General features: G+C 41.1%; 1 protein-coding gene across 4 annotated transcripts in view; it reads left to right on the plus strand.

Moving 5' to 3' along the window:
• MKX (mohawk homeobox) overlaps window positions 1-14,808 on the plus strand; it is a 49,167-nt gene that overhangs the window by 18,351 nt on the left and 16,008 nt on the right. The window contains exon 6 of one of the 4 annotated variants that reach the window (XM_019005821.2): window positions 3,568-5,519. The exons of 2 other annotated variants lie outside the window; for them this stretch is intronic. In XM_019005821.2, the coding sequence (XP_018861366.1) occupies window positions 3,568-3,584 (17 nt within the window). In that variant the 3' untranslated portion in view covers window positions 3,585-5,519. Of the gene's footprint in view, window positions 1-1,620; window positions 3,546-3,567; window positions 5,520-14,808 lie in introns of those variants that run through there. One more of the 4 variants, XM_015619926.3, reaches the window with a different exon arrangement.

Consider the following 14,808-nt stretch of genomic DNA (forward strand, 5'->3'; position numbering starts at 1 on the left):
TGTGGGAATGTCTTCTGGTTTTGCTTCTGTTGATGTCATGGCAAATTTTCCACATGCTTCAGTAAAAATTGTCTAGAGCTAGTTGTTTGGCTGCAGAGGATTTTCCTCAAATCGGCTTGCTTCAGAGCAGCACGTGTCAGGACTCCTGACAGCTTTATCAATGTAGAGAATGAGATGTTCTTGCATGAATGATTTGAAATGGAAAAGATTACAACATTTGACCAAAAAATCAGAGAAGACACCAAAAAAATCAGGGCACCAGCTGTGTTTCCATGGCCACAGGTTATCGCTGCCTGTGCCAATGTAGTAAGCTCACCTTTATTTTTCCAAGACCACTAAAATTTTCCCAATGCAAATATTCACAGCAGTGGCCAAAAAGCATCAGACCCGTGTGCTTGCCCAAGGTCTCTCTCAGACACAGCAGGAAAAATGTGTGGTACTGTCACCAGTCTCTAACAACTATATATTTTAATGCTCCTCTTTAGAGTTAGTCAATGCTCCAGGCCTCAGCAAGGGCTGTTCTCTGGCAAGCCTTGGGCTTCACTCATTTAGTGAAGGTGTTTTCAGAGAGAAAAAAAATCCCCATTTTCCCATTGTTCCGAATGTCTTCCCAATTACACTTGGTTTTAAAACCTGGGGCCAGCCAAAATGTGAATGTTTCAGGAAATTATGTGCATGGAAAAACACATAGTCATAAATCAGACTGTTTTCCAGTTTTAGCTCTAGACTGCATAGTTAGTAATGAATATAATAGGGAAATTAGAAAATTAGCAGTTAATTTAAGGATATTTAAAGAGTGTGTGAAACTACAGCTTGGGAAAACTCATTTAGTGAAATGGATGTGATTCCTTCTCCCCTTCCACTGCCTGAGCAGGATTTTCCCCAGTAGCCAAATTTGTGTGCAGATCTCTTGCAGCAGAAACGTCAGGCTCATGTGCTGCCTTGCCATGTCTTCTGTCATGATTCAGGGGTCCCTCAGCCATGCAAACATCAGCCAGCTGCAGCCATTGCTGCAAAAAGGAACACTGCTCAGAGAGGAGGGCAGAGTGGGGCTTGGGGGAGATAACAAGACGAGGTCTATGAGCCGTGTACCAGCTCAAAGCAGAGCAGCAGAAAGCCCTGGGTGCTGCAGCCCTGGTGCAAGAAGCAGGGACAGAGCAGGGCAGCACCAGGCAGGAGCAGTGGCTCACATCCCATGGGATGTCTCCATAGCCTTGCTGCCTCACGCTGCCTCGGTGTGCATGCAGGGCCCTGGCACTGCAGCTGTCCCCCAGCATGCTTCTAAAGGCACAAACGAGGGGCTACTTGCTCTGTCCTTTACCCAGGAAATCCAGCAGCAAAATGTGAGTATCAGCTGTTTGTGCCAAAGGGAAGATTAGGCCAATGAACTTGAAAAATATGGCATGATTTTATACATGGAATAGCAAAAAAGAGGAACAAAACACAGAGATGTGTGCTGTCACCTCATCAGAAGTAGCTTAGAAATCACACACGACTTTATGTATCGGTGATGGGGAAGCACTTTTGAGCAGACAAAGCCATGGCCAGAGGCAGATCACTGGGTTGTGAGCGAGACTTGTGCTGGCTCCAACACTGAAATGTGCCTGTTCTGCTCCTCAGGGCTCTTGTGGGACTGCAGCTGACTCTGCTCCTGCACCAAGACATCTGCCCATGGCACCTGCATGAAGAAAGAGAAATTACAGGGACAAACCTCTTCTTTATTGCCCAGTGGATCAGTTTTACATATGAAATCTATAATCTTCATCACAAGTAACCACTGCCTTTGGTGATTCTTACTAACATACTAATCTGTGTGCGGTGCGAGTCTGACCAGGAGGGGACAGGGTGCAGACAAGGCAGACACAGGCAAGACGGGGTAGTAGCAGAAGGGGAAAAAAGGGCTGGACTTTTCACATTCTGGCTGAGGCAGTAAACTTAAAGGAATGGCAAGCCCATAAAAGTTTCACTTCATTCTGGAAAAACATCTGAATTGAAACTTCACACCTGGCATGGGTTTTCTGCGTGTCCCGGGCTCCTTCCGCCGCTGCTGGGGAGAAATAATGCGACTTTGGGTAACTCCTGGTAGATTCTGCTTGTAGCACAGACTGTTCCCCGTGCAGTGTTACATTGCTGCTGTTCATGTTGCTGTAGTTAAGGTTGTACCTGTGTTTCCATTAGAACCCTTTTAATCTGCAAATTTATGACCCAGCTGTAAAAATTCAATCCAGACTGAAACTTGGCATGAACAGTGTTCACTCTCCCATCTGTGGAAGGGATTTAAGCAGGTACATCCCAGTAATAACCATCTGAGTTAGGCTTGTAAATTTGGACCGTGATGACTGGTGAAAAAAATTGTGAGCTTCTCAGTAGTCCTGGAGTCTGAAATATTTTATGCTTGTGGTAAAAGTAGTGAAAAGCATCTTGTTTGTATTCCGTCATACAGCTGTAAATAAAGAAAATGGTTTGGGTCTTCCTGTGTTTGCTTACATGCACAAACACATGCATTTTCCTTACCATAGCAAGATTTTGATGTGCGTGGCAAACATGTGAAACTCTCCAGGCTCGTGCACCAAAGCAGAGTTTGATGATCTCAAGTAGGTTAAGAAATTGTTTTCGTGCTGGTGAAAATGGTAGAATTTATTTATTGATTGTAAGAGGAAAAAAATAGGGAAATAAGAAAATGGGGTTGATTTGTTTTAGGTGAGGGTTTTTATTAAATTCTTCTTAAAATACTGTAAAAACTGATATTGAACTGCAAAATTAGTTTTATTCATCCTTGCTTCCTCCCATTTTAATTTTCTTTTCTAAAAAGCTACACACTGAATGTGCCTGATCAGATAAACTAGTGATCTTAGCTGATCCAACAAATCCTATTTCCCTTTGCAGGTTTGTGGTTTTTAAAAATAATTCTGTAACCTGAAAAAAAAACCCACCTCCTTTATGCGTTTAACTGAATTTTTTAGGTCATTTGTCCATAATGTGAATACCAGAAATATAATGATGAAAGCAGTTTAGTGACTTCTGATATTCTATGTGTATTCAGAGAGAAACTTTTGGGAGGGTTTTGACACAATTTGAGAAGCAGATTGAAGGGATATCTGCATGGAATAATGCTGGGCTGTGCATGAGCTTGTACATGCAATTCAGAAAATGTCAGGAACCTTTAGGTGTTGTTTGGTGAATGGGAGTTTTTTCAGTTTGAAGGAGAAAGGGGAGCGGTTTTAAAAACATCTGTTCTGCAAAACCCTGTCTAATATTCGTCTGCAGAGGTTAATTTCTAATTATCCAGAAAACCAGAGTTGGATTCAGTGATATTAAATCCACTTCACTACAGACTTAAAAAATTCAGTGTGAGATAAAGAGGCAGATCTGGAAATGACCAGTGATTACTAAAGACCTGTTGAGGTCTTTTATGCTTTATGGCATTAAATTGGCATCAAATCACCACAGTAAAAGCATGCAAAAGGCTTGTATAAGTGACTTTTATGTGAGCTACCAAAAAAAAAAAAAAAAAAGAGCAGGAGTTTAAAGCAGGAAGGAGATTTGGAGAGGTAAAATGCATTGTAGAAAATCTGGAAAAGTGAAAAACAATTCAAACAGAAAGAGATTAGATAAACATTTGAAGCTGAAACAGCTGAAAAGAAACACAAAAATAGGTAAAGCAAAATTCCAATGAGCCATGAAATCTGTTTTCCTTAATTTTTCACAGTGGCCTTGAAACCTGATGTCAGAGACTCTATCTCTGTTCTTTCACTGATGGCCAGAAATTGAGGTTATGATGACCAGATCGTTTGGTATGGCACTGACATTTCAAGTTAAAAGGGATTGCCAAGACTCTCAGTTATGACACTAAAATATACCACTATTTCTAGAGCCAATTTTCAGTCCCTCCCTCATGCCTCCACATTGATTTAGGCAACAGATGCACGAAAAGCAAAGCAACATTCAAAATAATCCCCTAGCTGAGGCTGGGGGAAGGCTGGCTAGTGGGCTGTAGCCAAAATTCCTTAAATGTTACAATGTTTTACATTTCTAAATGTAAAAACTTTCTTTCCAATGTGAGGTACCAGCCAAATGTCTTAGTTACGGTATCTCAGAGTGAAAACTGGCATGTGGCCTTGTGGTCATTTGTGGGTATTGACAGATTTACACCCTCGAAGATCAAATTAAACTTTGTCGGTTTCTCCATCTCCCCTTACTTTGTCAGGGCTTCTTGTCTCCCTGTTACTATTTGTCAGCTTAAATCCTGTTTGCTGGAAAAATGAGGGCTCTTCACGACCTGGCTCTTCAGGAGCAAATTGCCTCAAATTCTTTCTGCTAGCCAAGGTATTTTGTAATGCATTGCAAAACAGAGGCAGGGTTGCGCTCTTTGCACTAGATGTACTTTGTGGGCTAGACACTGCGGGCAGTTTTAATGAGGTCTTGGTGTGCTGGAGAATTCGTGTCGGCCCTTGACTTCAGGGAGACTTTTATCCCAGGTCCCTGTTTGTCTAATTGCTCTTTCTACCCCGAGGAGCAGGATCTGGCTTTGTCCCATTGTGGGCTGCACTGTGCAGAGTCTGGACTGATGGCTGCTCCAGGAGCAGGTTCCAGAGTTGGTGTGCAAATCCAGTGCTCTGCTCCTGGCTATTTATGGCATATTTGCACTGTGGTGGTGGATTGTCCATTACACAGGCACACTAAAATTCATGGTCCTGCTTTTCTCCCTCTTGTGCTGTTTAGCTGGGGTAGCTGTTGATTTCTGCATCAAATTAATTTCCTTGGGATCATCTTCAAATAGGAGCTTCCTCCAGAAGACAGCAGCCTTTGTTCCTTTATCAGAGAAAGCTCTGGGTGTCTGTCTGTGCCAGCAGTGTCAGAGAAAGCCATGTGCAGCCTGTGAAATTTATGTCAGCTGGGGGAACAGGGGCGCTGGGTGAAGCCTGGAGCCCCTCTCTGTCTGCAATATCATAATTACAATAGTTCTGGGCTTCTTACTTGTTGAATCTCGGTAGTGCTGGATGTTTAGGGACACTTTTTTGAAGTGAAGAGAAACCAAAAAAGCTGTCCTGCTCTGGCCAGCACTTGAGATGGTAGTGGTGTTCGTAACATATACGATGTTTCATATATATATACATACACACAGATGCACACAGATTTTTTTAGTGCTCTATTACAAAGATGATATCTGTGGAATTCAAGCACATTCTCTCACTGTTTTGCTGTGCTTGCACCTTCAGCTCAGAGCTGTGCAGAAGTTTACCATGGCAGTGAATTTTGCAAAGACAGAGGAAAAGAGGCTCCCAACTGTATTGTCTACAAACAATGATATATCTTGCTTTCAAATCCCATACCTCACTGAGTTGCTTACTCTAGATTGCCTCTGCAAAGCTGAAAATCCTTTTCACAGAAGTCAGCAGAGAAGACAAGGCTAACCTGCAGGTATTGATCCCAGTAATCTTTTGTTTCATGCAAAGGCTTATTTCTGCTGTCTAAACCAATGTGAAGAAATGCTTGTTTAAACATTTAAGTGAATAAAAATGGCGTGTGTCTTTATAAGCCTGTTTTCCTCTCAATATTTTGTCCCAGCCTTTCTGCTGCTGTTTTCACTCCTTGTCTAATGAGACTGTGAGTGATAATTTCTCCTTGCTACAAGTGCAGATAAGCATTAATTTGCGTTTATTACATTTGCTGTGAATCTATAAATGGAAAATGTCCTTAATGTTTCTCATTCTTCTATACCTCATTCAACTCACGGACTCACAGCCCTGATTCTCTTCTCTCTTATTTCAGAAGGGGTTGATAATTATATCTATATTCAACTCAAAGGGCCTTTATCTTCACCTGATAATTGAGGCACTCAGATATGTTTTAAAACCAGCCCTTTGGAAGTGCTTGGAAGTGCAAAAATCCAGTTTCCCAAGAACTGGTCTGGGGTTTCAGTGTTTTGGCCCCAAAACACGCTGCATGATTTGACTCACAATGTTCATGTGTTCACAAAGCTTTCCAAACTTCATTTTGTGAACTCCTGCTGCTTTCAGTGGGATCTTTGCTCGCCAATCAGACTGTGACCCTCAGAATATAAGTGAGAATATAAGTGCTCATATTTAGGTACTCCTGATCCTTCATTCCTTGCACAAAATACGAAAAATAAAGGCTGTATTCAGTGCTGCAGTACTGCTGCATTTGCTGAGGTTTGGAGAGCTCTGACATCTCTCCATGGGCTTTATGGCTGCTCAGAAACCCCTTCCCTGTCCAGAGCAGCGGCAGCACTCAGCCTGACGTGAGCCCACCAAAACCCTCTCCTGCCTCACGGCCGTGTCACCTTTCCAACATGTCTGGACAGACTCCAGACAGTGGCTCCACACTCCCCACAGGACCAAAAGTCCTTTTACAGAAGGTATGGGAGTCAGGTCTTCTGAGGTAAACTCCTCATGAACCACTGGCTCCTGCCCACCGTGTCCCACCACACAACACCTTCAGCCCACGGCCCAGCTGGGAACAGGAGGTCTGGGCAAAAGGCCAGGTGTGAGCGGGCTGGCCAGAGTGAGTGTTGGAGCAGGGTGTCTGAAGGAGGTAGCAGGGAGAGATGGGTTTGTCCTGCCCCTCGGGGTGTGAGGGACGCGGTGCAGTGCGCTATCCGGTAACAGGGCTCACCTTCGTCCTTGGAGAGCTCTGCTTCGTCCCAGGATTTTGCTCCCTTGGCCCCTGCAAATCTTTACAGCTGGAATATGGGTTTAGGTAAATCAGACGCCTTGAGTTCACAAAGACAGGGTAACTGTTTGGAGAGGAGAGGAGGGAAAAAATCAACAAAGGCCTTTGATATATTGTATGTCATCCATACGTGACACTCCAGGACCTTCAAATGCTTAAACTGAAAACCTAAATATAATTTAGTTAGTAAAAATATACCTTAGTTATAATAAAATGATAATAGTGGAACTTGGCAACAGAGCCGCTAATAAATACTACTTTTGAAATGTGCCTGGGATCCAAGTACGTACTCTTTTACTGTGTAGTTAAAGCATGTGGCAGGACATGCTAGACCAAGATTTTCTTTTTGTCTTTCCAGTGGAAAACTAAAGTTCTTTGTTTAAGTGAAGCCTGTTGGGAATTTTTTTTAAGTAAAACAAGGAGCTAAGGAATTCCATTTCCTTTTGCCAACTTTTTTTTTCCTCCTTCAAGCCAAATTATCGATTAATGGGGCATTAAATAACAAATACTGCCTAGTTAGAATCATACACTTTTTTACTTAGGTTCTTTCAATACTTTCTTATTGGTGCTTCAAACACAGCTGAATTAAAAGATGAGGTACTTTATTGGGAAAAAGCTACCCTTTCTAAACCTTTTTGACCTTATAAAAATAAAGGTCAGTAATCTGAAAGTCATTACATTTGCATACTTACCCCTATTTTTTGATTTTTTTAAATGGAAAAAAAATCTGTACTCCTTTAAGGTCTTCTTCCTGAGATTCATTCTTTGCCTTCCTCATTAGCTGTCTCCATTTCGGTACCCTATCGTTTTGCCAGCAGAGCAGCCAAGTGAATGCTTGACCATATTTTTGTCTGGCTCTAGTGAAACCGTGATCTGACAATAGAATACTTTTCTCTGGGTTTTCCTTCTTCCCCTGGGGAGCCATACTTCAAGGGCAACCTGCTTGTCCAGCATATGAACATGTGGAAAATCCACTGCTATGCACTAATGATTTTCAGATGGGCAATTGTTGCTGAAAATCATCCCAAGAGCAGCAGCTTCTCCATTGTAGCACCTTACCACTGAGGGATCACATTGCTTGTAGCTGCTCTGGAATAAACCCTTTTCATTTATGTGCAGGGTGGTGACATTTGCTGCATCACACATACGTGGTGACAAAATTTAAGGGAAAAGGAGGTACAACTTACAGTTGTGGTTATTTTTTGGCTATTGGGACATGCATCAAAATCTGACACTTATTTTAGATTGAAAGTATAAGTGTAGGAAAAAGTTGAGCTCTGCCAAAGATTCACAACAGCAAGGCAGAAGCACCCTAAATATTGTCCATAAATTAATGGCTTTCAAACTTGTGTTTTAAATATTTACAAGGAGACTTGTCACACTCTGGGAGAGAGAAAAATGAGTTTTAAATTTTAAATAACTTCTATTACTGTTCTTAGAATATGCATTCTTTTTAAACAACTTTCACTTTTAATCTGTAATTAAAGCCAAAGTTTTCTTTTAATTTTAAAAGCTTGTCCTTGGACTAAAACAACATGGAACATTTTTAAACATTGATCCAAGCTGCTGTAGATACATTTTATTAAAACCACAGAGCCTGCAGTTGGATTCCTTGCTTTGCCAGATCGACTATGAACTGTAAGTGTGGCAGTAATGATTGTGGAGTCCTGGATGCTTCACTAGCAGTGAGGAGGGTTGTTTTTCTGGAGTTGTTCCTCCCTTTGGGCCCTATTCATGAATGACTTAATCTCTGTCTATGATCAAATGTCGTGCAAGTTACTGTGCACAGAAAAATCAAGGAATGCTTCTCTTTCCTGCGTTCCTTACATGGAATTGCTGAGCCTGCCCAGCAAGCAGTTGGAGTGTGGTAAGGGTGGGAAGCAAGCAGCAACAAAAACAGAGAAAACCACCAGAAGCAATATAAAAAGAGTGAGACAAAGAAAACAAGGAAAATTTTGTAAGATCTGGTGTGCAAGTTGGATTGAGCCATGCACAAGACAGCTCCAGCTTGTCCAGGCAGCACCAGCCAGAGGGGAAACTGGGCTTTCAACTGGGGAGTGTTACAGGGGCAGTTTGTTCACCATGAAAAATAAAAGTGTTCCCCAGTATTTTGTCTGTAGTGCTGGCCATAAAGATGATTTCTAGTGCATGTTTCTCTTAGCTTGTTTGGTCTTGAAAAGCAAACATTACATGTTTTGATGGGCAGATCTCAAGAAGTTCAGGGAGCGAATGCTTCTTAGTTTTTCTGTTTCTTGACCTAATTGCTTGTGTGGTAATTCTGTCCTTTCACAGGATGTTACACCACTTTATTTGAAGCCAGGAGTAAGACTTTCATTACTAGTGATATTGATTACACAATGCATGCCATGCAAGGAACTTTTCTTGTGATGTTTTGGTATTTTTTTAGAGATCTAGCAGAATAATGGGATGAAGTGGTGCATGGCTGTCTCCATATTTATACAGGTCTCTTCCTTTTTGAGTTTCAACAAAGTTTTCACTTCAGCTCGGGTCTGTTCTCAGTTAAGAGTGAAGAAAGGACTTACGTTATCGGAGTTGTTTTTCTCATCACCAACACCCTGCAGCCACTGCATGAAATTCTGTCTGTCTCCGTGCCCTAGTGTGAGGACAGATTGCTATAGCAGGACTCCCACGCCAAACAGTCACTGGTGGCAAATGGGAAATAACTTGACTCAGGTGCTGAACTTCTCCAGCTGTTGGTGGGAGTTACACTTGTTTGTCCAGGACAGTGACTGGAATAGTCGTTTAGCTCTTTTTGAGGTATTTTCCATCCCTTTAGTACTGACAATGGACTTAAAAGATGTAACTCTCTTTTCAGGTAGGTCATGGCTGGAGTATCATTTTAGCTCTAGGAGGGAAAAGATAGAAGAAAGGATAGAGAATGAAAGGGAAAAAGGAAACTCAGAGCCAGGAAATAATACAGGTAGGAAAATAAAGAGAAGAAAGTGATGGAAGATTGTAAAGAGAGGATAGTGCTGGGAGAGGACTCAGAAAGGGGAATGCAAGATTAAGGACAAAAACAAAAAGGAAAAGGAAAGAAAAGGGATAAAAGGGATGAAGGCAAGAAAATAAAATACTGAGGAAACAGGTATAGAAATAATGGTAGGAATCTGGAGTGTAACAGGGAAGGGTTCTAGAGTAAATTAGAGAAGTGTAGGTGATAGTAGCATTTTTAACAGTCCAAAATTAGAAGTTTGGTATTTTCCATTTCAACGTGTTTGAGAAATGAAGGTAAATAAGCATTCAAGATACTGCCACCCTTCTTGGAAGGAACCATTGTCTCCAATTGTGATGTCTTGGCATTTTTTTTCCATGTTACACAGGCTAAGAGCAAATAAACTTCCAGAAAAGGGTATGACCTTGTTTAGGATACAAAGCAAATTAATCCAAACTGTTGCTCCACAATTTAGGGCAAAAACACAGTCTGGGACTGGGAAATACTCCAGTGCTGGTGGCAGTGGTAGTAGTGATGGAGGCAGCTGTTTGTGTGAGGTGTGTGGTTATTAATTTCCCAGTCTCTTGGTGCATCTGCAATCCCTGACTAAGCTGGACACAAAAATATAGAATGCTTCTCATACTTTGGCTTAATGATACCAAATCCAGACTTTGGCGGATTCCACCAAGACCTGTTTTGAAAACTGTAAGTAGTTTTCAGGCTACTGTGAGACAGTTTGGCCGAGTGTGGAGGCTTCCTTGGCCCAGAGTTCCTGAAAGTTTTAACTTCTTTTAGGTCTGCTCCTTTCTGTAAATTTTTCAAATGAGATATTCTCTTTGAAAATTTTTCAAGTCATCATCTGTAAGTTAAAGAGAGAAATCTTCTTAACCTAATGCATAGCTGGCTGGGGGTGGTGTCTTTGTGCTCCTCTGAGATGAGCATCTGTCAGTAGAGTAGAAAGGATGGACTGGTTGTTTGATCCTGTATGTCAAAACATGCATTCCTATACAGTTCATGGTATTTATGAACCTAAAATATGTCATGCCAGATCTGATAATTACACATATAATTTTCAAGTTCAACAGAAGGTTTTGTTTCTTTTCCCCCCATCATTTTTTAAAGAAACAGAATATATCTGAATTAAAAACATGATTGGTGATGGTGAGTGGGTGGTTCTGTTTACCCTGCCACATTATATAGTACCACTTTTACTCCTTGTTTGGATAGCAGTCACAAGACCTAGATATCAAGCTGTGAAAGTATTTTTCTTGCAGCAGCCTTTCTTTTTTTGGCAGGCGGTGGCTTTGGAGATGCCTCGCATTTTGTCATGTGATTGGACTGCTGATGAGGTTTCTGTGTTGCCTCATTTTCCTGGATTCCATCTGAATTAACTCTTCTTTGGGTCACAGTCATTAGTACACTTCTGAAGGAGTGGGGCTTTGCATCATAGTGTGATGAACACTAATACTTAATCTCTGTAAGGAAACACCCTGTAAAGAAGGAATTTGCTGCATTTGTTCCATGTGACAGAAATCTGTTTTCTGTACCTCCAGCTGTCCACATTGAAAACACATTCCATCTTCACAGTAATGTTCATGAAACAAGGGAAAATGAGGGGAACGACTTGTATGTAATTGTTCCATCTAAAAATATTCAGCTTAGTCTTGTAAACACATAAACTAGTTCTTTGTAAACAAGTCTCTTAATTTTCTTTAAACTGAATATTTAGATGTTATGTTAGAGAAGCTGGGTGTATCAAACACATATGGTTCCTATTGCATCAGGAGCTTTCTTAATTTTGGAGTTCTAATTGAAGAGACATTTTTCAAAGCATGCTAACTTTACAGAAACTAATCTGACTCTGTTTGGTCTAGGCTTTATTCTTCCATCTATCACCACACTCTGGAGATATTTTCCACTTTAAATGTGCAGCAGTAACAATATACCTCATGGACTTTGAATTGCCTTCAATTCTTCCAGTATGTGATGTGGAAACACAGTTTGGGGTAGTAGAAGCTGGGGAACTTCCAGGGGATTGATTACTTGAAGGGGAGAGAATTAGGAAGAGGCATCAGGGAAGAAATGAGATTGAGGACTATAATTTATTCAAAAGTATTTTGCCTTATTAATGGATAAATTATAACACAAAATGCCCTAGACCAAGTAGTATCTTTAAGTGGACAAAATTTCTATCCACATCAGAGAAATACTGCAGGTCTCCTTCAAAATATAAGATATTCCATAGATGTCACCAAACAACTATTTCCCTCAGATAATGCAAAATTTCAGTTTGGCATCCAATATGTATTGATTTTCCCTCTTACAAATAATAGGCAGAGAACTATTAAGTTTACACTTGAGGTGGGTGCATTTGAAATAGAAAACACATTTCTATCTCAGGCAGTGCTGTTCTGGTTTCTGCTGGTGTGGGCTTCCACTGCAGGTGCATGCTCTGCAGAGAGCTGAGCAATGCCCTGCCCTTGCAGGTGGTGATGGGGTGGGATGTCTTGGAGAGCTGAGTTAGAGCCCCCTCTCCAGCTGCACCCTGAGCCCTTTGCACTGCACGTGCTGGCTCTGACCTGTGCAATGAGTGCACCACGTTTGCCACTGACTTGGGTCTGAATTCTGGACAAACCCACCTTTCCCAAGCACAGAATGTTTAACAATAAATTGCCTTTTTTTTTTAATGTTTTTCCTAATCCAATAACATGCACAATATAAAGTCCACGAAGGTCAAAAGGTCATAGAGGTAAAATTATTTATTAAATGGAAATACTTGGTCCAGAAACCATTATGAATCATTTTGGTGTTTTAAGTTCAGGATGCAGAGTAAATTATTCCAAAAATAATGGTAGCCAAATGTCATTCCCTCCAAGCGTTTGTGTAATATCTATTTATCTGTGGGCAGATGACTGCTATGTATAATCAGAGGCAGACTTTTGTCAAATTGAGACTAAGTAAACACAGCTGAACACAAGCAAGTTGGACTACATTTTTTTCAGTTCTGCCAGCACCATTATGACCTTGAAAGTGAATGTTTTTTCAGAGCAATCTGCTTTCAATATGGGAGAATTTTTAATGTTTCAAATTAACAAGTGTTGATTGAAAATTTGTTCTGTTTAATTTTAATATTTTTGTCCAAATAAATGAAAAGTGTGTATTTGTCCAAAGGAAGGCATCCTTTCTGCTGCTTGCAAAGTAGGGGTGTTTTGTATAGAAGTGTTTCTTGCATGTATCTATGTGAACAACAGTTAGGGCTGTAAACTCATCTGAAACTTCATATAATCAGAGAAAATTTTCTATTGTTTGCTTGAAACATAAATGCTTTTTTTTATGTTCTGTGCAAGAAAATGTAGAATTTAGGCAGTAGATTTTTTGCCATTACATTATTTAGATATTGTTTTCATTATCCTTGAAAACATAGGACTATTTATAACTTTTTCCCATTTTTCTGAAGGTTAATATCCTTCTAAACTTTTTACAGAGACCCTGTTTTTCTCTGATACCCCAAAAGAAACAACTCTGGCTTTATTGCCAAACAGTACAATTTAAATCTTAGTTTTAACGTGTGGATTTTCTGCTTTTAAAGTACCAGTCATTAGAACAGAGAACATTTTGCTCCCTTGATTTTAAAGGTCACAGCATGTGGAGTTCAGAGAAGCTTTGGAGACAATTCAAATAGGAGTCCTGATCAAAAATTTGTCTTTCAGTAATCACAGCGCGTGAGTGTCATCCATTGCCAATATCTGTGCTTCAAGGCACTTCTTTCAAAGGGTTGGGGTTTTTTTTTTCCATTTTAAGTGCTGTATAGAAACCAGCTAACATACCAAACTCAGGAGTAGGAGATGTGCACAGAGTTGTGGCCAGGGGAAACTTTCCCAAAGTCTTTGTGCTTCATATTCACAAGTCATGCTTCCCATTCTGCCTCTTTGAGGGCAGCAGTTACCAATTTCTACCCAGTTTGTACAGAACAAGGGTTTAATGCCAGCAGCTGAACATGCACAGCACCTCCTATTTGATGGGTTGCTACAGTGTGAATTTGGCTTCCCAAAAGGTAGTCCTTGGATGTTTTTTGAAAGTATTCTTCTTGCTTCAGTTTTCTCTTCCCCTGTTGTACTAGAGAAAGAAAATGAGGATCCAGCTGGAAATGGGGAGGAAGAAGAAAAATACAGATGTGATAGAAAACAACACAATTGAGAAAGCAATTCTGATGGAAAATTGCAATCATTTGATATGGCTGAACATTCCTATATTTTTTCCTCTCTACTGAAATACAGATTTCACAAATAAAGCAGAGGGTGTTGCTCCCAGGTCTGTCTGAGCAATGTGGCATCTTAACATTAACCAAAATAATATGGAGAACTCCTTGATGCCAGGATTTTAGACACAATTGTTTCTTCTGGGCAGCTCCTCCTTGGGGTCTAGGGGTACGGATACTCCCAGTGTCAGTGTCTTGGTTTGTATTCTGGAATCTCTGCTTCACCACAAAGGCTAATGAGTCTTATAAAAAAAAAAATAAAGGAATGGGGCAGGTGTCATCTAAGCCCCCAAAATGGGCCTCTGGGTGTTTGAAGGGTGCAAGGCAAGTACTAATTGCAAAGCTTTGGACCATTCAGGCAGAACTCACCTTGTGTTACAGCAGCTTGAGGCAGCCAGCTGTGTTTGAGGTGTGAGAGGAAGGGAGTGTCACTGCAGATGGGGCTGTGGGTGGTTAGCAGCCTTCAGGTCTCTTCAAGCACTTCTCAGGATGCTCCTACCTGAGACAGTACTTGCCTAGGAAGTGCTATCCAGAGAGAATATTTTAAAGATTTGCTGAACCTGGAGTTGCAGTTGGGGCTGATGGTGTGTGCCAGCACTAGCCAAGGCCTGCCTATGAGCTGGGTGAGCCAGTGGTGCTCAGAGGGCTGCTTTGCCAGCACTTTATTAGGTTGGTTGTTTGAAGTAACGTGTTTGTGCCACCCAGCTAGGCTGGTTTTTGTGCATCCTGATGAATCTGTACTATCAAATACAGCATTTGCTGGTGGTGCAAGGTCTGTTTGCCCATTGTTGGAAGAGGACGGTGGGCAGGAATTCAGGCACTGTCCACACATGGGATTTGCTGTGTCTGCTTTGCAGGACCTTTGCAGATCCTCATAAACTTCACAGACTCTGATGTATAGGCA

This window comes from Parus major, chromosome 2 (assembly GCF_001522545.3).
Source record: "Parus major isolate Abel chromosome 2, Parus_major1.1, whole genome shotgun sequence".
In the NCBI taxonomy this organism is placed as follows: domain Eukaryota; kingdom Metazoa; phylum Chordata; class Aves; order Passeriformes; family Paridae; genus Parus; species Parus major.